The 24,394-nt window shown below is 41.8% G+C and overlaps 1 protein-coding gene across 7 annotated transcripts in view; it reads right to left on the reverse strand.

The window, feature by feature from the left end:
* Window positions 1–4,801, reverse strand: part of USP15 (ubiquitin specific peptidase 15) — a 135,034-nt gene extending 130,233 nt beyond the window's left edge. The window contains exon 1 of one of the 7 annotated variants that reach the window (XM_075551349.1): window positions 4,437–4,801. In XM_075551349.1, coding sequence (XP_075407464.1) covers window positions 4,437–4,525 — 89 coding nt within the window. In that variant the 5' untranslated portion in view covers window positions 4,526–4,801. The remainder of the gene's footprint in view (window positions 1–4,436) is intronic. The other 6 variants (XM_075551351.1, XM_075551350.1, XM_075551352.1 and 3 more) reach the window with 6 other exon arrangements.
* Between the last annotated feature and the right edge of the window lie 19,593 nt (window positions 4,802–24,394).

Below are 24,394 nucleotides of genomic sequence, written 5' to 3' on the forward strand. Positions count from 1 at the left end.
TTGGAAAAACAAAAACAAAAAACAATGACTTGGGTCATATGTACCTTAATGTTCAAAGTGACATTTTTGCTCCTAATACTTTAAAGAGGTCTTTTGCAACATATTCTCCACCCCCTAGATATCCAAAATGCTAATTAAAAAATATGTTGCTTATGGTTTTCTAAATATCTCCTTGGAACTGAAGAGAATAACAAGATGGTATCTCTTCCCCTTCTCAAGCAGATCAATGGCACTTTGTGAAGACACCTTGCTTGCATTAACTGACTTACTTCTTACTATAAAGTCTACTACCACACATATCAGAAAATTCATTCTCCTTCATTTCAGACACGCAGAACATTATTGTGTTGAAAAGAACAGCTTGCAGACACAAATTACTCACTATTTTCAAAGAAACAAACTCTAGCATTTAGCCAGAAGCAAATCTTACTACTTGCTTAGCACTCACACCTAACTAGTTAAAATATTCTTTTTATTTGATATAACTCCAAGCATTTATCTTACCCTTTAACTGTGTACTGTCATTTAAAGAATGCAGGTGCCCTGGTGTCCTGGTTGAAACCACCGACCTCTCCACAAGGAAAAAGATGGACTTTCTACTCCTGTAAAGAATTCTGGTCTCCGAAACACTGAGGGGCAGGTCTTCCGTGTCCTAGATGGTCACTATGAGTTGGACTCATTTTAATGGCAGTGAGTTTGGTTTTTGAGTGAGCTTAAAGAATACACTTATGGTAACCCTACCATATTTTTTTCTTAGTAGCTCAGTGAATCTTTTAAAGACAGGATACAACACACACTCACTCTTCAAGACAATGTTGCATTTATATAAGACTTATTTTAGCTACATAAAAACATATAAAATTTGTTGCCACAAAATGATCCTGATTGAAACTCTGATCAAACTTTCAGGCCCCACTATTTGGGGGCAAAAAGAGACCTGGTAGCAAAGTGGGTTGACTGTCGGGCTGCTGACCACAGAGTCAGGACTTCCACACCACCAGTCACCGATCTGGAGAAAGATAAGGCGTTCTACTCCTGTAAAAGAGTTACAGTCTTGGAAACCCGCAGGGACAGTTTCACCCTGTCCCAAGCCTCTATGAGTCATAATCGACTTGAAGATAACATGCTTTGGAGGGAAGGCGGTTCATGAGATAATATGCAAGTAAATTGGTGCACATGTAAACCAAACTGATTTCTGCAACTTCGCAAGCACCATCTTGGTCATACAAGTTGGTCCCCTGCCATTTTTAAATGAAAAGAAAAATTAATGTGACAACAGAAATTTGTATACATTCTGCTGATACCTAAAGTTCTGTGCCTCAGTTGCCTTTTTGTTAAAATGACAGGATTCAAGTGACTCAAATTTATGGAACTCCTACATTTGCTCTCTAAAATAATTTATAATAACTATGTCCCAAAAAGCAAAAGTGATTTGAAAAATACCATAACTCAAAATCTATTTATTTGAAAAACACCCCAATTTAAAAAAGTTAATACCCACAAAACATACATTGCTCTTACATGGTCAACACCACCAATTATTACTCAGTATAACAAAAAGTGGTGGTGCCATTATTAAAGTAACTGAGGGCTAACCAAGTGGTCTGAAGTTCAAAACCACCGGATTCCCAGCTCCATGGAAAAAGATGTGGCAGACTGCTTCTCCAAGGATTTACACTGTGAGTTACTCCGAATGTTGCTGAGTCAGAATCTATTTGACGGCTGTGGGTTTTTTGTTTTAGAATAAAAGAAATAAAACTAAAAAGAAACAGTAATCCAAATTCTAATTTATATGTTTGTATTTTAAGGAAATCCACATTTACTTTTTTATACTACACAAATTAATAATTTTTAAATCTTCTTTAACATATACCAAAAGGACTGACTTCATATTAAAAAATCCACAGGCCCGAGGTACACATAAGTTCTTTGGACATGGCCAATTTCTCCACAGAAAAAAATACACTAGGAACATTATGAATGATGATTATTAACCTCCCTGGCAGTAATCCCGAACGTGCCTCGGGGTAAATGTTAACTGTCAGAAGTGGTAACCCAGAGCCACACACGGGATTACACTCCAAAGAAGTCCCTTAACAAAATTACTGACATAATTATACCGCAGGGAGGTTAAGTCATTCAAAAGTGGTATTTTGTGCTGTAATGCAGCAAGTATATATTGACATCCTTAGGTAATGTTATCCTATAAATATACTAGACAGCGTACAAAGTCGGAAAAAAAGAGCCAGGACTTAGATCAAAGTATTCAAATTCAAGTACATACCATCACACCTTACTTGAAAATGATCTTAATACAACAGTGTTTTGTTAGGGCTACTTGGTGGCAATATGAAAGTAACAAAAACTTAATGCTTTGTCCTAAGAGTCAAATCTTTTTAGTATCCAACTAAATCAAGATGAAATCGTTACAATGAAATCATTGTCCACTTTTATAGGTAAAGACGGTACCTATGTGCAATGATTTCAATTAGCTTTCCCCAAAGTTACACTGCACATTAACTAGTGGAGCTGTGGCAAAACTCAGGTCTGAAGCCTATGCTCCTTCTATGAAGTCACATCAGAGGACAGTCGTGTGTCACCTAATATCTGTTTAGGCAACATCGAGCCATTAAGTCTGAGGCACCATCATGTTTTAAGAGTTCAAAACCTACTAGAACAGGAAGCAGCGGATTCAACAGCTTTGCACCAACATGCAACATGTGTATCTCATGGTACCACACACATATACACTATAACACATATTCTTAAATGCTCATCGCTGGCTTATGTGTACTGTACTTCTCAAAAGTTGGTGTTTAACAGTGTATGGTTAGGTGAGGGCATCCAACCTTGTGTACTGTAAATCTCTTAAGTGCCGTAGTGTTATCGCTTTTAGTTTTCTTTAGATGATATTACTGTGAAGTGTATCACAGCTTCCCAAACCAGTGCTAGTGATGGCAGCAACAACAGGCAAAGGAAACGAAGAATCGATAGGGATGTGAAACAAGAAGGGGTTGTTAGCATGAACGTGGAAACTCGGGCAATGGTACTGCTTGTGATTTAGGCCTGTTGCATTCCTAAATTGCACTCCACAATTACAAGGCACCTCAGAAACAAACAAATTCTCCAAGCTGCTAAAAACCACCTCCACTGAAAACTACATTACTAACAACATGAAGGGGACTTTGATAAGATAGGGAGAAATTGTTAACAATGTATACTCCTCAAGGGCCCAATACAAAAGCAAATCCCTCTCTCAGCACATTGACAGTCAATGCTAAGGAAGACGCTTGCTCCACATGCTTCAAGAAAAAGCAAAGCCGGGGGATGATGTGGTATGCCCTTTAAGTCCAATCACATACCGTGCTATTTCATAAAACCGACTGGGGTCACTAATCCACACAAGAAAAAAACACTTACTAAATGATATGTCATATAATGATGACATTGGGAAGTGAAAAGATTTTTTTACTATAATAAGAGGCACAAGGAATAATCAAATATACTTTAGCTATTTCAACAGAGTGATACAGAAATCTTTTAAATACATAAACCAGACTAAGCCTACTTAATTACATGTTCTCTTCCAATAAACGAGCACAAGTATTTAAGTATTGAACTGTCCACATATTTAATTCAGTAAGTATATATCTTTTGATATTTTAGAACTTTCCATATTACCAAGTTACTTAAGCGTCAGATGGACTTATCTACTTTTTGCAGTCCTACGTTATCCTTAAAACAGAAGGGAAGGGCTGCACTTTCAGAAAAACGCTGCCGGCGTTTATCAATCCTCCACTAAAGCACAAGACCACGTGCTCCCTCGCTCCCTCGCTTCTCATCCTAGGGCTCCCTGTTCCTCCCCTTACTTTTTTAAACAAGAAATGTGCAAACTAGAGGTGCCTTTCCTCCTAAGTGGCGCCCCGACACATGCCACCTGTGTAGTGCAGGCTGCAACCATCCTGCAGCCTTGCCTCCCGGAAGAACAGGAGAATCCGAAGAGGGAACTTGGATGCCGACCACGCCGGGAAAGCAAACGCCTCGAGAAGTACCGCGGACGAGATCGGCAGAAGCCGCGGGACCCAGACCTGTCAAACACACGCTAGGACTCCAGCCCAACGCCTGCACCCTACGGTTCGGCAAGGCCTGAGGTGGGAGCGGCACCGCGGAAAGGAGGAGACCGCAGAGAACTACCTGAGCCGCCGCCGATCCCCACACACCTCTCAGCACCACCCGATCGCTCACGGACCCTCGTCCAGCATCCCCAGGTCAACCTTTGCCCCACCAGCCCGGCCGCGGCCAAAATTCTGCTGCTTGGGGCGGCAGCCGCTGGACCTGCCCGCACCTGTCAGTGGCCAAAGACAGCAGCTCGCAGTTCCCTCGCAGCTCCCCACCCGCTGCGGGAAGCCGAGGCCCCTTCCACCCCTTTGCCTCACCAGGTGTCCCCCTTCCGGAGCGAGGTTTTGAGCAGCGTCGCGATGTCAGAACGCTGGGTGTCCAGATCCGCCGCTCCGCCTTCCGCCATCTTCTTCCACTAGCGGCAGCGGAGGCGGCGGCAGCGACGGCGGCGGCACGCCCCAGAGCATTATGGGAGCAGCGTCTCGCGGCCCCGCCCAGCCGGGAGGTCGAAACCAAAAGAGCTCAGCAGGGAGGGGGGACGGAGGGGGCACCTCGGGACGGGCGGAAGTACCCGGGGCGGGCTGGGCGCCGCGCCGCGGCCGTCCGCCCCCCGCCGGTCCCCGTCTCGAACCCCCCGCGTCCCACGGCCTTCGCCCGGGCTGGGACCTCCGGGGCCCGTCGGCGGGGGCGCCGGCGAGTGGGGCCGCGGCCGCGTGTGTGCTCCACGTCTGCCGTCCCCTCCCTTTTTCCCACAGACGTTTGGGAGCCCTTATTTGCTTTCGCTCACGCTCGAGGGTGGGGTTGGGGCGGCGGGGCGTGGGGACGACCAGGCTATGGCCGAGCGTTTGAGCAGTTCTGTGACTCTCGCCTTTTTATTGCGACTTGGGGAACCCAGGCTCCGGGAATATTGACCCAAACAAAGAACCATCCGAAATCCGGCGCTTCGGCCGCAAGGCTCTTGGCAGCCTTCCCACTCCTCCTGCTGTAGGTGGGGACCTTTTCCAGGCTCTTTGTGACGCCTCCCCAGGCACACCCAGATAGCTGAGCTGCAGGGAAAACACGTCCCAGTTCCTCCGTGAACAGGGCAGAAAATAGGTATTATGTAATGTCAGGTACTAAAGGGATGGGCGATCCTCTCTGCTTAGATTCCAGTGGTCTGTGCACCGGGAATGTTAAAAGATTGTAAATCCATTTAGCTATCATTTGAAGCCAACAATCATGCTAAAAAAAAAAAAAGGAATTGAGTACAAAATGTAAGGGTTTTGACCAAGGTCACATAGCTAGTAAGTGGAAAGAAAGGCTTATCTAAATTCCTGTGTCCATGTGATTTTCTACTGTGTAGCACACTCACATCTTTTCCTTGAAAGCGTGAACTAAGACATAAACCGCACAAGAGTTGGAAATCAATCCACCTTTCTTCCCTCTCTAAGCCCTGGTAGTGAATCGGGTTACATATTGGGCTGCTAACCATAAGGTCAGTGGTTCAAAACCCCTGGCTGCTCCTTGAGAAAAAGCTGAGGCTTTCTATTCCCATCAAGACTTAGTGTCTCAGAAACCCACCAAAGGCTTTTCCGCGTGTCCTGTAGGGTCATTATGAGTTGGAATGAACTCCGTGGCACTATTTTTGTTTCTTTTTTAATGCCTGGTGCTAGTACTTGACTAACACAAAAACCATCTAAAAGTTGTATTAATAAATTTGGCAAACTATTTACAAGAGTAAAGACGCCAGAGATTTGATGTTAAAATAACAAAATGATGTGAAAGTTTAAAAGTTGGGAAAACAGACCTCTTACTTCCTCATTTTAATTCCTCCTCTAGCTCATTAAGTGAAAATGCAATCAACATGGGTGTAGTTACACCAGTACTGAACTCTTGCAGGTGAAAATCGTGTATATTGACATGATTTGTACATATCAGCATTATGATTGCCAGCTTGCTTTCTGTATACTAATACTATCTTGCACATTCATGTCAACCTTGGTTTGAGAGTCTCACACATTTTCCAATGGTTGCTATTTATTTTCCTTTTGGCGTTTATTCTAACAGACTTAGAAAAATAGAGTTTCTCTAGCTATCAATGAGGAGCTGCCAGAAATTCAAGCCAGGCAGAAAAGGACATGGAATGAAGGAACTCATTACTGACGTCATACTGGAATCAAAGACTACCAGAAAGACATTTAAAACAAAGCAAAACAAAACACTCAATTGTCATCAAGTCATTGCCGACTCCTCGTGACCATACAGGACAGGGTGGAACTGCCTCTGGGTTTCCGAGTTGTTGGGAGTGGAAAGACTGGTCTTCTTCCCACATATCAGCTGGTGGTTTCAAACTGTTGAGCAGCCAGCAGTCCAGTGTATAACCAGGGCTCCTAGAAAGGCATTTATTTACTTTATTTATACTGTAAAGGCATTCAACTGCGAGAATCACAACAATTATAGATAACATTGTGAAGAATAGGAATTCCAGATATTTAATTATGTTCATGGAGCATCTGTATATGACCAAAGGCAGCCGTTATAACAGAATAATGAGATGCTGAATGGTTTAAAGGAGACTTACTGGGATAGTGGATTTCAAGTTGGGCAGCTAACTACAAGGTCAGCAATTCAAAGCCACCAGCTTTTCCCTGACAGAAAGATGAGGCTTTTCTGTTCCTGTAAATATACATAGCCTCAGAAACCGAAAGAGGCAGTTCTACTCTGTCCTCTAAGCTCACTATGAGTCAGAATTAACTCAGTGGCAGTGTTTTGAATGCTTAGTTTAAAAACAGGAAAAGCGTGTGTCAGTGTTGTACACTTCCACTGGACTTTCTCTCAGCATGTTGAGAAATAATCTGAGCTGGGCTCTGTCAAGAGGAACTTGGCATCAGGACTGGAGGAAGGCTACTTAACAACTTGCAATATGCCCAGTCATGTTTGCTGAAAGGTCTAGAGCACTTACTCATGAAGATTAGACTAGCCTGAAGTAGAAATGGTACCTTACCACCAAGAGAGAAAAAAAATCCTCACAACTGGACCTATAAGCAACACCATGGTAAACAGAGAAAATGAAGTCATCGACGATTTCATTTTACTCGGATGCACGGTAAATGCTCATGGAAGTAGCAGTTAAGAAGTAAAGCAACCTATTACATTGGGCAAGTGTACTACAAAGGGTCTCTTCAAAGTGCTATGAATCAAAGATAACAGTGTGAGGACTAAGGTGTACCTGACTCCAGGCAGGTTGTTTTCAGTAACCCCATATGCATATGGAATCTGGACAACAAGTAAAAAAGATGAATGGATGCTTTTGAATTTTAGTATTGGAGAAAAGAGTGAATACACCGTGGATTACCAGGGGGAACACATCACATCAATCCTAGGAAAAGTGTAGCCTGAATGCTCTTTAGAAAAAAAGGTGGCAAGACTGCTTCTTAGATGCTTACATACTTTTTGGACATGTCATCATGAGGGAGCAGGCCCTGGAGGAGGATGTCAGCAGTAAGAGAAGACGTCATTCAAATAGATCAACTGACACAGCAGGTGCTGCATTGATGCTTCCCGTACTTGACTTTCAAAAGAGGTGCTGCTTGCTTGGTGATTGTATTGCCTTTTTAGACCCTCTGCATCATTCTTGACCATTTCACACTGCTGACTGCTTTGAGAAGTGGGGATTAAAAAAAGACTATTATGAGAACTTTAGAAATTAGACTTCATAGAGATAAAGTGGACTTTATTTGTAGGCACAGGAGGTTTTGAAATTAGAAATGCCTTTGGGAGAATTCTTTACCTTCCACAGTAACTCTCTTCTCTGCTCACAGATGCTTAAAAAGTACCATTTAAGAGAGGAACTTGTACTCAAGAATTACAGATAGGATTTCAAAGGGAAGAATAAGGCTTTGATTTAGTGAAATCTAAGGTGTCATATGAGAATCAGTTTTCCGCCTAGAGTGGCTGAAAAGAAAAGGTACAAAGGAACATTCCAAGCCAAGCTTTGGCTACTTCACATTTTCCATATGGAGGTGTGATAAAATGGCATGGCGGCCATGTCGGATCCCCTTCAGCTTTACACGGGGGAAGTAGAATCCAACTGCACCATCTGCCCTAGGATGGTTTCTATGACGCAGAGGTCAGACCTGCCTCCACCCTCCATCATTCGTTATCCTATTTTGACACCAACCATCCCGCCCATGACCCATATTTCTCCACTGAGTTTCATAACCTGCACAATAGTCACACAGAACTCACATTATGAGGTTTATTAGGGAAGTTAGAAGATTACACGTCAGGATCAAAAAACATTAAGGATATAGTTCTTTTGCCCAGAGCAGCTCTACTCAGCCATTCTGGCAAGTCCGTGTCCCTCTGCTCTGGACCTCAGCAGATCCTTGGGTTCTACTATGCAGGAGCAAGTGTTACAAAGCTCCTTTAGCACTAATGGATGACCCAAGGACTCCCCACTCTTCAAGCTAGCCTACTGTCTGAAGGCACTCGCCTTTACTTGTGGGCTCAGAGCCTGCAGTTCCTGGTCTCACTGCTGCAGTCTATGGTGCCTCTGTGGCTGCTGCCACTTTATACAGGGCCGATGTCACTTAGTGCAGGGATATCACACGCACTTCACTGGTGGCTCTTCTTTCTTGATGGTTGTGGGTGTCTCTCTTTCTGCTTCCGAAATGACTTACTTCATACAGAGCAGAATGGCAAAACTGACCAATGCTTGAGTGACTTACTTACATGCCCATCCACAGAGTAGATGTTGCAATAGGTAACATCATGATACATGAAGAACATGCTGGCGTCAAGGATGTCATCTTGCTTGGACCCATAATCAGCGCTACTGGAAGCAGGAGTCAAGATCAAAAGATGCTTTGCTTTGGGGAACTCGGCTGCTGGGCAAGACCTCTTTAAAGTATTGAAAAGCAAAGATGTTCCTTGGAAGTCTAAGGTGCACCTGACTCAAGCCATGGTATTATCATATGCTTCAGATGCATGTGAAAGTTGGACACTGAATAAGGAAGAGTGAAGAAGAATTGATGTATTTGATTGTGGTGTTGTTGAAGAATATTGAAAGTACCATGGGCTGCCAAAAGCACAAAGACCTCTGTTTTTGGAAGAAATATAGCCAGAACGCTCATTGGAAGCAAGGATGGTGAGACTTGTCTCATGTACTTTGGAGTGTTAGGAGAGAGAAGGCCCTAACAAGGACATCCTGACTGGTAAAGTAGACGGGCAAAGGAAAAGATGAAGTCTCTTGATGAAGTGCATTGCTACAGTAGCTTCATCCATGATCTCAGACAGAATAACAGTTGTGAGCATGGTGCCAGGCCAGGTGGTGGTTTGCTCTGTGGTGAGAAAGTGAATAGAAGGCACTTAACAATAGCAACAACACAGACACTGGGCAGCAGTTACAAAGACATGCCTATAATAGCCATACCAAGCAAATTCACTAGAGAATTAGGAAAATATGCCTATATCTGAGTAGGTTTAGCAAATCACATGCATGTACAGAATTAGCATACCCCCAATGATGGAGGATGACCTGATGGGTTTCAGGAGCTAGCGTTTCATTTTTTTCTTTCATATCTATCTTTTATAATTATTTCTTCTGATATTCGCTTCTCCCTCATTCTTCTTCACCTCCTTAAACCCTTCATTCTTTGTTTTTAAATCATTTACTGGGGGCTCTTACAGTTCTTATAACAGTCCATACATTAAATTGTATCCAGCATGATTGTACATATGTTGCCATCATTATTTTCTAAACATTTACTTTCTTTTTTTTCCCTTTTTTTTAAAACAATTTATTGGGGCTCATACAATTCTTTTCACAGTTCATACATATACATACATCAATTGTATAGAGCACATCTGTACAGTCTTTGCCCTAATCATTTTTTTCTCTTTTCTTCTTTTACATTTTATTAGGGACTCATACGACTCTTACCACAATCCATACATATACATACATCAATTGTATAAAGCACATCCATACATTCCCTGCCCCAATCATTCTCAAGGCATTTGCTCTCCACTTAAGCCCCTTGCATCAGGTCCTCTTTTTTCCCCCCCTCCCTCCTCATTCCCCCCTCCCTCATATGCCCTTGGTAATTTATACATCGTTATTTTGTCATATCTTGCCCTATCCGGAGTCTCCCTTCCCCCCTTCTCTGCTGTCCCTCTCCCAGGGAAGAGGTCACATGTGGATCCTTGTAATCAGTTCCCCCTTTCCAACCCACTCACCCTCCACTCTCCCAGCATCTTCCCTCACACCCTTGGTCCTGAAGGTATCATCCACGCTGGTTCCCTGTACCTCCAACCCTCATATGCACCAGTGTACAGCCTCTGTCCTATCCAGCCCTGCAAGGTAGAATTTGGATCATGGTAGTTGGGGGGAGGAAGCATCCAGGATCTGGGGGAAAGCTGTGTTCTTCATCGATACTACCTCACACCCTAATTAACCCATCTCCTCTCCTAAACCCCTCTATGAGGGGATCTCCATTGGCCGACACTTGGGCCTTGGGTCTCCACTCTGCACTTCCCCCTTCATTTAATATGATATATGTATACATATATACACATACATATATACATACACACATATATACACATACATACACACACTTATATCTTTTTTTTTTTGCATGATGCCTTATACCTGGTCCCTTGGGCACCTCGTGATCGCACTGGCCGGTGTGCTTATTCCATGTGGGCTTATTTGCTTCTGAGCTAGATGGCCCCTTGTTCACCTTCAAGCCTTTAAGACCCCAGACACTATCTCTTTTGATAGCCGGGCACCATCAGCTTTCTTCACCACATTTGCTTATGCACCCATTTGTCTTCAGCGATCCTATCCTGGAGGTGTGCAGTCAATGATATGATTTTTTGTTCTTTGATGCCTGGTAACTGATCCCTTTGGGACCACTCGATCACACAGGCTGGTGTGTTCTTCCATGTGGACTTTGTTGCTTCTGAGCTAGATGGCCGTTTGTTTATCTTCAAGCCTTTAAGACCCCAGTCACTATCTCTTTTGATAGCCGGGCACCATCAGCTTTCTTCACCACATTTACTTGTTCACCCACTTTGGCTCCAGCCGTTGTGTCAGGAGAGTGAGCATCATGGAGTTCCAATTTAATAAAAGAAGGTATTCATGCATTGAGGGAGTGTTTGAGTAGAGGCCCAAGGTCCTTCCGCCACCTTAATACTTGACCTATAAATATAGACACATAGATCTATTTCCCCATCCTCCTATATATATTTGCATGTACATGTCTTTGTCTAGACCTCCATGAATGCCCTTTGACTCCTAGCTCTTTCCTCCATCTCCCTTGACTTTCCTCCTGCCCTACTACCATGCTTCATCGCCACCTGGGCTAGAGTATACCTCTTCTCTAAGCAACCTTACCCTTGATCATTTCCCACCAGGCCTGTCACTCCCCCTTCTCTACCATTTGGGGTCCCATGTTTTGCCCTTGTCCCTGGGAGCATTTACTTTCTATTTGAGCCTTTGGTATCAGCTCCTCTTTGCCCCCTCCCTCCCCCACCCTTCCACTCTCGTGACTCCTTGATAAATTATAAATTATTATTGTTTACATATCTTAGACCACTGCCTCCCTTCACCCATGTTTCTGTTGTCTATCCCCCTGGGGGGGTGGGTTATGCATCGGTCAGTGTGATTGGTTGCCCCCTTTGTTATCCTCCCCCCACTTTCCCCCTACTCTCCTGGTATCACTACTCCCATTTCTGTTCCTCAGGGGTTTATTTGACCTTGATTCCTTGTGTCATGAGCTCTTATCTGTACCTGTATGCATGCTCTGGTCCAGCCCACAGTGAAAGGCAGGATTGGATTCATGTTAGTGGGTGGTGAGAAAGCCTTAAGGAACCAGAGGAATATTGTGTGTTTCAAAGGTGCTATACTTCATTCACCCTGGTTTACTCATCCCTTCTTTGTGACCCTTCTGTGAGGATTTCACATTGTCTATAGATGGGTTTTGGATCTCTGCTCTGACTCCCCCCCCCCCCTATTCTCAACAATATGTGTTTTTGTTTGCTTGTTTTGGGTCTTCTGATGCCTGTTACCTGATCCTGTCAACATCTCATGATCGTACAGGCTACTGTGCTTCTTTAATGTGAGCTTGTTTGTTCTCTGCTAGATAGCCACTTATTTAAATTCAAGCCTTTAAGATAGCCAGGCACCATCAGCTTTCTTCACTACATTTGCTTGTGCACGCATTTTGTCTTCAGTGATTGTGCCAGGAGGGTAATCATCACAGAATGGCAGGTTGTTAGAACAAAGTATTCTTGCATTGAGGGAGGGCTTGAGCAGAGGCCCAAATCTGTCCACTTCCTCAATGTATTGTCACATAAATATATGTACCCAGTGTGAGGTTGATTTGGCGATGGAAAGAAAGAACGAAAGGTAGGAAACAGTTTCAGAGGTTTATTTCAGAGCTCCCCAAATTCATGAACCCCTAAATGAGGGCCAGAAAACTCATGCTGCCTGGGATGGAAGGGAGAGCAGAGAAAGGGATGGGAGAATCCTGAGGTCCCAAGTGAGGCTCATGGGCTCCCAGTTGGGGCCCCCTGTGAAGTCATGCTGTCCAGGGGAGAGGTGGAGAGTTTTATAGCTCAGGCTTGAGGGGAGGGAGAAGCTGGGGAATTTTCCACACAGCTTTGTTTTCTGCAGGTCCGGAGCTAAGCAACAATGTTCAAAGTTATCTGTAACAGTCTTCTGCACCTGGGCCTGAAGACCACCGAAGGGGAGGAGGAGGGGGTCTGTCCCGGGAGGGGATCTGGCCTCTTGTAGCATCCTTGCTTTCCCTAGCTCTGTCTCCTCGCCCACCTGCCTGCTAACTACCACCTTGGCCTGACACCTAGGCCAATACCTCTATTTTTATGAATTAATGTCTTTATAAAAGTGCACACCTGTTGTGTTTTTTTTTCACGAAGATGGCGCCGAAGGCAAAGAAGGAAGCTCCTGCCCCTCCCAAAATGGAAGCCAAAGCAAAGGCTTTAAAAGCCAAGAAGGCCGTGCTGAAAGACGTCCACAGCCACACAAAAAAGAAGATCCGCACGTCACCCACCTTCCGGCGGCCCATGACCTTGAGACTAAGAAGGCAGCCCAAATACCCTCGGAAGAGCACCCCCAGGAGAAATAAGCTGGACCATTATGCCATCATCAAGTTCCCCTTGACTACAGAGTCTGCCATGAAGAAAATCGAAGATAACAACACACTTGTGTTCATTGTGGATGTCAAAGCCAACAAACACCAGATCAAACAGGCTGTGAAGAAGCTCTATGACATTGACCTAGCCAAGGTCAACACCTTGATCAGACCTGACGGGGAGAAGAAGGCATATGTTCGACTGGCTCCCGACCATGACGCTTTAGATGTTGCCAACAAAATTGGAATCATCTAAAGTGAGCCCAGCTGGCTAATGCTAAATATAAACTTTTTCAATATAAAAAAAGAAGAAGTGCACACCTATGTTTATACCTCTATCCATAGCTTTGCTTCCTAGATATTTCCTGTTTCCTTTTACCTTCTTCCTTTCCCCACCACATTTACCCTTCTTCTGCCTCTTAGTAATTCCTCTCAGCTAGATTGCTGTTGCTACAAAACCCCCAGGATCTCTACGTCCTCCTTGTTGTTGATTTTAATTCCCTAGTTGTTCCCCTGTCTATGGGGCTGTTTGCTCAACGCTCCCTTTCTTCACTTCCTCCTCTCGCTAAGTCCATCTTGAACCTTTGATGCCGTGCTTTCTCCTCAGACTTGCTTCCCATGTCTATCTTATCTAGGCAGGCAAACCAACAATAATATAGATATACAAAAAGCAAACAAAAAAGAGAATAAAAAAGAGAAAAAAAGAAATAGAGACAAATATATATGTATAAAGAAAAATCATAATCATTAGCAAAAAAAAGGCAAAAAAGCATAATTTTCCAGGTCTGTCTGCTGACCTTTATGACTATCTCCTTTCTGGTCCTGGGGTGTTCTGGGAATGCCCCTGCTAGCCTGAAGTCTATTTTGTGGGCTCTGTAGGGCATTTGTGGCTTTTTTTGTTCCTATTACTGATCTGTTATGTTCCTTTCTTGGTTCACCTGCTTTGGGGGGTTCAGACTGGACCCACTCCCCACTGTGTCCCCCAGTGTTTTCCTTTGTTGCTTTTTGCTCCAGCGAGGGGTCATCATGTCTCGAACTGCTGTCGACACTACAGCCCTCTCTTAGTAGCTCCGTGCAGGGACACTGTCCTTAGGGCTTGGCATGTCCATATGGCACATCTAGAGCAGTGGTTCTCAACCGTCCGAATGCTGCCACCCTTTAATACAGTCCCTCACGTGTGGTGACCCCAACCATAACATTATTTTCATTGCTACTTCAGAACTGTAATTTTGATACTGTTATGAATCGGGTGACCCCTGTGAAAGGGTAGTTCGACCACCAAAAGGATCACGACCCACAGGTTAAGAAGCGCTGGTCTAGAGCTAGTTGATAGAATAATATTGACATCACAGTTGCTATATAGATAGATTTACTAGTAGAGACTTTGAAACAGTGCAGTGTTTAAGCAGTTAAACTAACCTCATGCATTGAGTCAAGAGTGACTTATGAGGAGTGGGAACAAAACAGAAATACAGAGAGCTGGATAAAACATGTAACTTGTAGCCAAAATAAGTGACAAATCCATGCACATGACCATAGGTGTCCTCCCTCCGTCCCTGCCACTCTCCCTCTCTCCTTTCTTTCCTTTCTTCCTTCATGTGTCCCAAAGCATTGAGTATAATTTTAAATTGACAGTGATTCCTTGATAAGTTCTCAATAAAATGACTTTTCAAATTATATAGAGCCAATAATAGAACCCAAGCCTTCTGACTGCTTAACGTGGTTAATGGAAGGTAGAAGTAGATTAGTGTTGTGGTCTTCCTGGTGTCTCTAAGTAACAGGACACAATGAACCACACAGTAGGATTGGGCCAGATTAGAATACACCAACAATAAAGACCACTAAGTCTAGTGAGAAAGACCAATAAGTAAGGACACACACACACACACACACGGCCTTTTTCAGACTCATGGCTGAAGTGGTTTTCCACAGTAACATCTGTTTGACTGTATAATGCTCTGTGTTGGAATGGTTCGTGTAAATGCTGCTACACAGTAAATTTCTGTTAGCTCTTTCAGAGAAAAATGGATTTCAAACTTATTTTTTCTCTTGAGGGGGAAGTGAAAGAATGAAGAAAATCAAAAGATAGTAAAGAAGTGGCAAACTTTCAAAATAGATGTTTTCCCCTACTTGTCCTGTTAATTAAAAAGTGTTCTGTTTTCATATTACATCATTTAATTCAGAAAGGAACAAAATTAAGAATTTTTAAAGTTGTGAAAATTTTCTAAGTCTTTATTAAGTTTTAAAACCATGACCAAGAGAATAAACACTTTAAATATATATAGTTTCATCTAGGGACATGACAATTGGAGAGGAAAAAAATCTTCACCAATGTTGGATTTATTTACATATTAGCTATCATGATTTGGGAGATTTATGATGGAATTAACTGAGCAGTTTTCAAGTATTTCTCAGATGAGGTGGTTTGATTAGGAATGGCTAGAGGAGCCCTGGTGGTCTAGTGGTTACAGATTGAGTGATCCTGCAGGACAGAGTAGACCTGCCGCTGAGAATTCCTGTGACTATTACATCGAAATAAAGAGTTCCCTGAGGGGCAGGTGGGTTCAAACTACTGTTTGGATCACATCCAACACGGACGACTATACCACCAGGGACCCTTTGTCAAACTTAGAGCCTCGAGGACTGTCCTATGTCTTGTGCATACTCTCTTTCCCCAAAAAAGAGAATTCTTTAGTTGTAAAATATCTGAGAGCCCCACTGGCATCAACGGAGTAAAATTGTTCCATAGGCTTTCCAAGACTGCACATCTTGACCTGAGCAGACAGCTTCATCTTCTCTGTTCTGTGCCCCGCACCAGGAGAGGATGCTGGGTTTGAATTGGCATCCTTGCAGTTAGCAGTTCAACACACAGCTCACTGAGCACCAGAGCGCATTTACATGTCTAAGAAGAAGATCCAATTTTTTTATCAGCAGTTTGGGAAGGGAGGATGATGGAATTCATTTGGTTTTGCTTTTCATATTAGCCGCTTAGATATAAATCACTTAGTCAATGGACAGGTGATGGTGGGAAGGTTAAAAAGGCAGATCATCTATGCCTAAGGAAATATGTCTAAGTGCGGTCTGCAGATTAATTGAATCGCAAGCAATTGTGGAGGGTTTTAAAGTTTGGATTATTAGCTCTCATCCCAGACATATTGAATCAGGATCTCTGAAAGTGAGAATAAGGTGTCTGCCTTTTCACAGGTTTACAAGTAAACCCTGTGCTCTCTATCGTTTGGAAACATTAGTCTAAGGCATAGGCTCCCAAACTTATGGGTCCTATCACCTCCTTTTCAGGAAAAAAAAATTGCTCAGGGTCCCCTGGTAAGGAAAGTCTTCTGCACCACAGCCCATAATTCAGGATAAAGTGTAGGTGTCTTCCTTCACAGCTTCTCCCCAGTTCCCCCATGTTTATAGCTCACATGCACCTTGGTTCTCCCCACAGCCCCCCCTCCCCATCCCAGTGATATCCATTTGGGAAATTGGTCTAAGGACAGAGTGACATCAGTTAATTTTCCCCAGAAGTAGGCAATGAGGTTCAATTTTTGTTTTAGCCTTAAGAATGGATTTTTCAGTTCTTGATAGAACAGTTCTCTCCTTATGGGTTTTTTTTAAAAGTTTTTAAAACTTTTATGATATAATCCACGTATCATACAATTCAATAGTTTAATCATATCAAGAAGAATTGTACAATCATTACCACAATCAATTTTAGAACGTTTTTTTCTTTCTTGTACTCATTATTACTTTCCATTTTCCCCCAGCCTCCTCTGCCATGCCCCCTAGAAACCATTAATTCAGTTTTTGTCTCTATAGATTCACCTATCCTTGATTTCATATACCAAAAACATACAAAAAGCAAAAAACAAAAAAAACTAACAATAATAGCAAAATAAAATAGAGAAAAACCTCAGTTGAACAGAACGTAGGAAATACTAAAAATGAAAACAATTTTAAAATGGGTCACAAGGGATATTAAATGATAAAGAGTCACATTTTAGCCTAACTACATCTGCCACAATCCACTTTTCAATGCACTATGTGGGATAGCAGGCTATTCCCATCCCTGGTCTATGGTCAGAGGGAATTCACCAGAAGCTTCATCCATGTGGATTTCTCCTTCACTTTTTTAAAAAACTGAAACAACTTTTGAATAGGTCAAAAAGGAATATAAAATATTGCATTTTAACCTAACCAGATCTACGATAATTGTATCCTCAATGCCCTCTGTCTGATAAGGCAATTCACATCTACTACGGTCAGAGGCTATTCACTGGAAGCTTAATCTGTGTGTGGACCCTGCATGTCGATTTTGGTCTTCTACTGTTTTCCATAGCCACCTGCAAACCCAGTGTTCACAATTTCAGCTTTGGATTATGTTATTTACAGTCCTTGGATCACAGTGTGGTGTGCTTCTTTCATGTGGACTTAGTTGATGCCTCGCTTAGATGGCTGCCTTTTTGATGACAAGTTTTTAAGATGCTGGGTGTTAATATTTCTGATAGCAGGGCACCATCTAGTTTCTTCACCACACATTGCTATAGTGTCTCTCTCTTCATTGAAGCCCTCTATGGTTTTTCAATCTCACTAAATTAAATGGACACATTTTATGTATCTCTCATATGTTACAATTGCCATCACGTTGTCTACAATTGTTTTCTTTTTGAAAATTAAGTTAGCTGTTTCACTAAATAAATGCTTTTATCAGTGGATTGATTTCGTATTCAATGGTATAGTGAGTAACCCCAAGGTCAAAAGTTTGAAACTACCAGCTGCTCCAGAGAAGGAAGATGAGGCTTTCTATTCATGTAAAGGGTTATACTCTTGGAACCTCACAGGGACAGTTCTACCCTGGCTGAGAAGGTCACTGTGAATAAGAATCAACTGGCTGTGATTTTTAAAATTTTTACTTGGTTTAATTTCTCCTCTTTGATATCTATACATTAATCATTTGTAGCCCATTGGGCTTCTTTTATAGCAGATTAATCTTATTTCAGTTAAAGTTCAATAAACTTCCAAGAATTGTATGTCCAATTGATGATAAATTTATTTAACAGACAATGTAAGTGCATTTTTCCCTTGAAAGCAATATCTACTGCCTACAAAGAGATGCAATTTAATTTTTAAATTGTAATTGGTTAAATATAAATCTAACAACTATATGCTAGCACATAGTCAATTAAAATTATAATGTTTAGTTAGAATGGATGGAGTATTAGTATAAATAGTGGAATATATATATATATTTAATGGTATATTCATTTTTGGCCTCTATCTCAGAATTTTGTTAGCTTTATTTAAAAAAATATAGTCATAATCTTTTTTTGATGATTTTGAAGATGAGCACACTAGAAAAACCATAGTGTTAGAAGTTGGTTTCATTTTGGAAACATCAAAAAAGGGTATTTTTTTGCAAACTGCTGTCATTTTCAGACTTTCTTGTACATAAGAATTATGTAGAAAATATGTAAAACGCACACAGTCTTGGGGATATACAGAATCAGAGTCTCTCAGGTAACCGGAGGAAGAAATATGCGGTATTTATTTTCAGGAGCCCTGGTAGGAGACTGGATCAAGTGTTGGGCTGCTAACCAAACAGCTTGGCCCTTGGATCTTTGGGAAGAAAACATGGCATCTGCTTCCTACATACTTACAGCCTTGGGAACACTGTGGAGCAGTTGTTCTACCCAGGCCTGTATGGTCTCAATGACTTGGCGTGCACTTGGCAGCAGTGGATTTGTTATTTGCGGGATTGGTGATTTCGTGCAACAAAATAGTCCTTTGAGAATTCCTATCATTTATAGAGAGAAATTACAATATACCGTATATACTCGAATATAAGCAGACCCGAGTATAAGCCGAGGTAACTAATTATTACCTGGGAAACCAGAAAAGCTGATTGACTCGAGTATAGCCTACGGTGGGAAATGCAGGATGTGAATTAACACAGACACCAGAGGGGAGAGACAGAGCGCAGCCACAGACAAATCCTTACCAGTTCAGCAGCTGGCGTAAGTGAATCACTACAGATGTTTCTGCGAATTGGAGCTGTCCACGTCATAGGACGGCTGACTGGTTAGATGTGAGTAAACAAACATTCAAAGCCCTGCAGTGTCAGCAGGGCTTTAAATGAACAGCAGAGGAATGGCAATCACCCGGGAGATGTTACACTTCGCTGGGGTACCACTGACCCGTGTATAAGCCGAACCCCAGTTTTTCAGCACATTTTTTGTGTGCTGAAAAACGGCTTATACACGGGCATATACAGTAAGTTAAAATGAGAATGTCAGTAAATATGCTTTTTATTTCTAAAAATTTTAACCATATTTTGTTGTAGTAGTAGATATTTCTTTTATTAATTGTTGAATACTTTTATTGGAGACTTTTACAGCTCTTACCACAATCCATGCATTCATCCATTGTGTCAAGCACATTTGTACATATGTTGCCATGATCATTTTTAAAGCATATTCTTTCTACTTGAGTCCTTGGTATCAGCTCCCTGTTATTCCCCACCCCTCCTCATGAACCCTTAATAATGTATTGATTATTATTTTCATATATTACATCATCCTTTGTCTCCCTTCACCCATTTTTTTCTGTTGTTCATCCCCCGGGGAGGGGGTTATATATCAATCCTTGTGATCAGTTCCCCCTTTCTTCCCCACCTTCCCCTTATCCTCCTGGTATCTTCATTCTCATTATTGATCCTGAGGGGTTTATCTGTCCTGAATTCTCTGTGTTGCGGGCTCTTATCTGTAGCAGTGTACATGTTCTGGTCTAGTCAGATTTGTAAGGTAGAATTGATGGTGGGAGGGCAGGGGGGAAGGAAGCATTAAAGAACTAGAAGAAAGTTGTATGTTTCATCAGTGCTGTACTGCACCCTGACTGGCTTTCCTCTTCCTTGTGACTTTTCTGTAAGGGGATGTCCAATTATCTAGAGAAGGGCTTTGGGTCTCCACTCCGTGACACCTCCCCTTCCCCTTCACATTGTTATGATTTTTTTCTGGGTCTTAGATGCCTGATCCCATTGATACCAAATGATCACTCAGGCTGGTGTGCTTCTTCCATGTGGGCTTTATTGCTTCTCAGCTACATGGCTGCTTGTTTATCTTCAAGCCTTTAAGACCCCAGACGCTATATCTTTTGATAGCTTGGCACCATCACCTTTCTTCACCACATTTGCTTATGCACCCATTTTGTCTTCAGTGATCATGTCGGGAAGGTGAGCATCATAGAATGCCGGATTATTAGAACAAAGTGTTCTTGTGTTGAGGGAGTACTTGAGCAGAGGCCCATTCTCCATCTGCGACCTTAATACTTAACATATAAATATAAGAACATAGATCTATTTTCCTATCGTTGTATATCAATATATTTACATATGTACATGCCTGTATTTAGGCCTCTATAAATGTCCTTTGCCTCCTAGTTCTTTCCTCTATTTCCTTTTACCTTCCTCTTGTTCCACTATCATGTTTGGCCTTCGTTCGGGTTCAGTAATTCCTCGCTATTGCATCGCCCTTGATTAAGCCCCACTAGACCTCTTATGCCCTTCTCTCCATTGATTTTAGTTCACTTGTTGTTCCCTTATCCCTGGGCTGGTTGACCCCTCCACCCTTTCCTGTCTCCCATCTCCCCTTCTCCCATATTCCCCCACCATACTGTTGGTCCCATTGTTTTCTTCTCCAAATTATTTATTCAGCCTATTTTATCTAGGTTGACATGCAGAGACATTAATAAGCACAAAAACCAGGCAAAGCCAAGCAAAATAACAAAAAAAGTAAAACCAACAAAACAATAACAACAGAAAACCCCAAAACAAAATAACAACAAAAAGAAAGCTAATGACAAAAATGGAAACGCCTATAAATAATTCCAGATCTGTTTTTGAACCTTTAGGAGTGTTTTCCAGTTGAGTCCGATGGGGTGCCACACTATGTCCCCAAAGTCAATTTTTTCTCCCCTTGCTGCTCTGTTGCGTGCCCTTAGTGTTTAACCCCAGTGTGGTGGGGCTAGATCAGGCACAATTTCCATACTCTGTCTCCAGTGTTGTTCCCGTAGCACTATGGTTCAGCGAGGGACATCATGGCTTGTGGTGGGGCCGGCCCTATGACCGCGCCTCTTTGTGCATTGTCTGCCGTGAGCAGGAATATCATCTCGGGGCTTGATGGGCCAGGATGTGTTTCACTCACACTGCTTGATAGTGGATACTTCTATCCCCAACCCTACCCCACCCTAAAAAAGAGTTAAAAATATCTTTTCTTTCTGGATCTGAGTCCCTTCTGTGAATACAACCTGCTCAGTTAATGTCCCATAAATCCATGGGACTAAGGACATGACTTCCCTATGAAGGACACAATGCTTATATTTATTGATTTATAAAATGAATGCCTTTTAACACATATTTTGGCAAACAAGAAACAATACGAGGATAAAAGGAGCCTTGAATCCATGACTACTTGTTAGGTAATGCAGACACTGCAGCAATAGGAGGCAATCCTGGTACCTCAGTGGTTTAGGAGCTGGGCTGCTAACCACAAGGCTGCTTTTCAGCAACTCAGAACGCGCGCCTCTGATGAGAAAGCTGCAGCTCTCTGCTTCTGGAACCCCACAGGGATAGGTCTCCGCTGTCTTATAGGCTCTCTTCGAGTTGAAATGGTCTCCATGGGGGTGAGTTTGGTTTGGTTTTTCTGGCACTAAAAGAGTGACTGAATAAAAGTAAGCTTCAGAGAAAGCCATCAGACAAACGCTGTCTGCAGCTACTTTTCTCTTAGGGGCAGGATGGGAGAATTTTCTTTAGATACAACCACAATTTCCTATTTGTCCAGTATAGCCAAGTCATTTGGAAAATCCCCCTACTAACGATATTTTAGAATAGTCGCTAAATGCTTTTCTACTTGAAGTCAAGGTTTTGGATTTGATTCTCTGAGATACAAACTCAAAGCAAAAAACCAAGCTCTCTGTTACCAAGTAGATTCCAACTCATAGAGGCCTTTGGACAGAGTCGAACTGCCACCATGGGTTCCTGAGACTGTCACTCTTGGCTTGAGTAGAAATCCATGTCTTTTTCTCACTGAATGACTGGTTGTTTCAATCTGCTGACTGCTGACTTTGCATTTAGCAGTTTGCTTATATGCATAGAAATTGCAATGAATTTGATAAGAAAAATTAACCCCCCCTATCTAAACATGTTTACCAATAAATTCCTAGACCGATCCTCATGAACCTAAAAATGTGAATCTGAGTTGTTATTGTTATTAGGTGTCATCCACTCGGATCCAACTCATAGGGACCCTATGCACAGCAAAGAGAAGGAGACACTGCTAGGTCCTGCGCCATTCTCACGATTGTTCTTATGTTTGAGACAAATTTTGCAACCACTGGGCCAATCCACCTCCTTGAGGGTCTAGTTCATTCTTGCTGACCCTAGACGTTATCAAGCATGACATCTTCTCCAGGGACTGGCCTCTCCTGATAATATGTCCAAAGCACAGGAGACAAAGTCTCACCATCTTTGCTTCAAAGGAGGTTTCTGACGGAACTTCTTCCAAGAGAGATTTGTTGTGGTTTTTTTTTTTTTTTGAAGACTATAGTAATTTCAATATTCCTCACCAGGACCATAATTCAAACACAGTGATTCTTTTCTTTTCTCTTCCCTATTCAATACTCCACTTTCATAGTCATATGAGATGCTTTAAATTTCTTAAGCACAAACAGAAAAGACAATTCCCTATTGTTAAGGGGGATTGTCACTATAACATTAATTTTTGCTTGAAACCCTTGTCTTTTCTTAGCAATTTGTGAATTGGGTAGCAAGAGTTTGAAAATAAGACTAGAACTTCGAATCGCAGTACAAGGCAGAAGGATTTTATAGGCAACAGACAAACAAGCTCAAGAACAGTAGTCAGAGCTGTTTTGATGGTCATGTTCTTTCCTTATTTGGAATGAAAGGGAAATTGTGATGCAGGTTAAGATAAACAGGCAAGTCCTGATTGCTTAACTTAATTTTCCGTTTCAGGGAGACTGGAACATTTAAAAGAAATAGAAACTTAAATTGACTTTCAGTTTGCTGACTGGGCTTAGCATGCGACACTCCTTTTTGAGCTTAACAAGATCTTCTCAGCATTACTAAAGGAATGCTATTTAGATATCATTTTTTTATTAGTAGCTGTATATGCTAAAGATGTTGGAATAATATCTTTAAAGTACTAAGAAAAATTAGTCTTAATTTAAAATTCTGTGTCCCATTAAATTATTCAAAATGAAGAGAAAATAAAAGAGATTTTAAGCAAAAGTACTTTATTTATAACAAAATAACCCTTGCCGTAGGTCAGCAGTTCAAAACCCCCAGCTCTCCCTTGAGAGGAACATAAGGATTTCTACTTCTGTAAAGAGTTAAAGCCGAGGAAACCCGCGGGACCAGTTCTCCCCTGAGTCAGAGTTGACTTAATGTTACTGAGTCAGAATTGACTTCATGTTACTGAGTCAGAATTGACTTAATGATAGTGAGGAGTTTTTTTTTTTGTTTTGTTTTTGGTTCTTCAGGAAGTAGAAAAACGAACTTTGAAGAAGAAATGGGTGGAATGTCAGAGCAATTATGAGAAAGGAAATAGAGAACTATGAAGGGGCTTCAAAATTATGGAAAAGTCCACTCTCTTTGAATTCTATTTTTCTATGAACTTTCTGAAGCCTTCTCATTTAAACATCGACTAGACTGATTTGGGGGCAAGCATGTTTCAAAAAGAGATAGCATGGAAATAATTATTTTAAATCCAATAAAAAGATCTAGGAATTAATTCTGACCAAGAAAAGGGTCAAAGTATCTTATGACAAGTATGTTAAATATTTAAAGGTAAAAATTGGGAAAGAGAATAATAATAAAGGGAACTTTATAAAACTCAGAAAATTAAGCCATCCAATAGTAAAGCAGACAAGGGAAAATAAAGTTACCAGCAACAACCAGAAGAAAAGATGGGCCAGGCAGTATAGTAAGTAGAAAGTAGAAGTAACACACAGATATTCTCACACTAAATGTAAATGATTAATTTGACTGTTTATAAAGTAGAAATTTTTATGTTCGTCTGAAAAAACAAATTCTCTCTTAAACTATTTTTAAGTGGCTTTTAAAACAT

The sequence above is a fragment of the Tenrec ecaudatus genome, chromosome 6, assembly GCF_050624435.1.
Source record: "Tenrec ecaudatus isolate mTenEca1 chromosome 6, mTenEca1.hap1, whole genome shotgun sequence".
Lineage (NCBI taxonomy): Eukaryota > Metazoa > Chordata > Mammalia > Afrosoricida > Tenrecidae > Tenrec > Tenrec ecaudatus.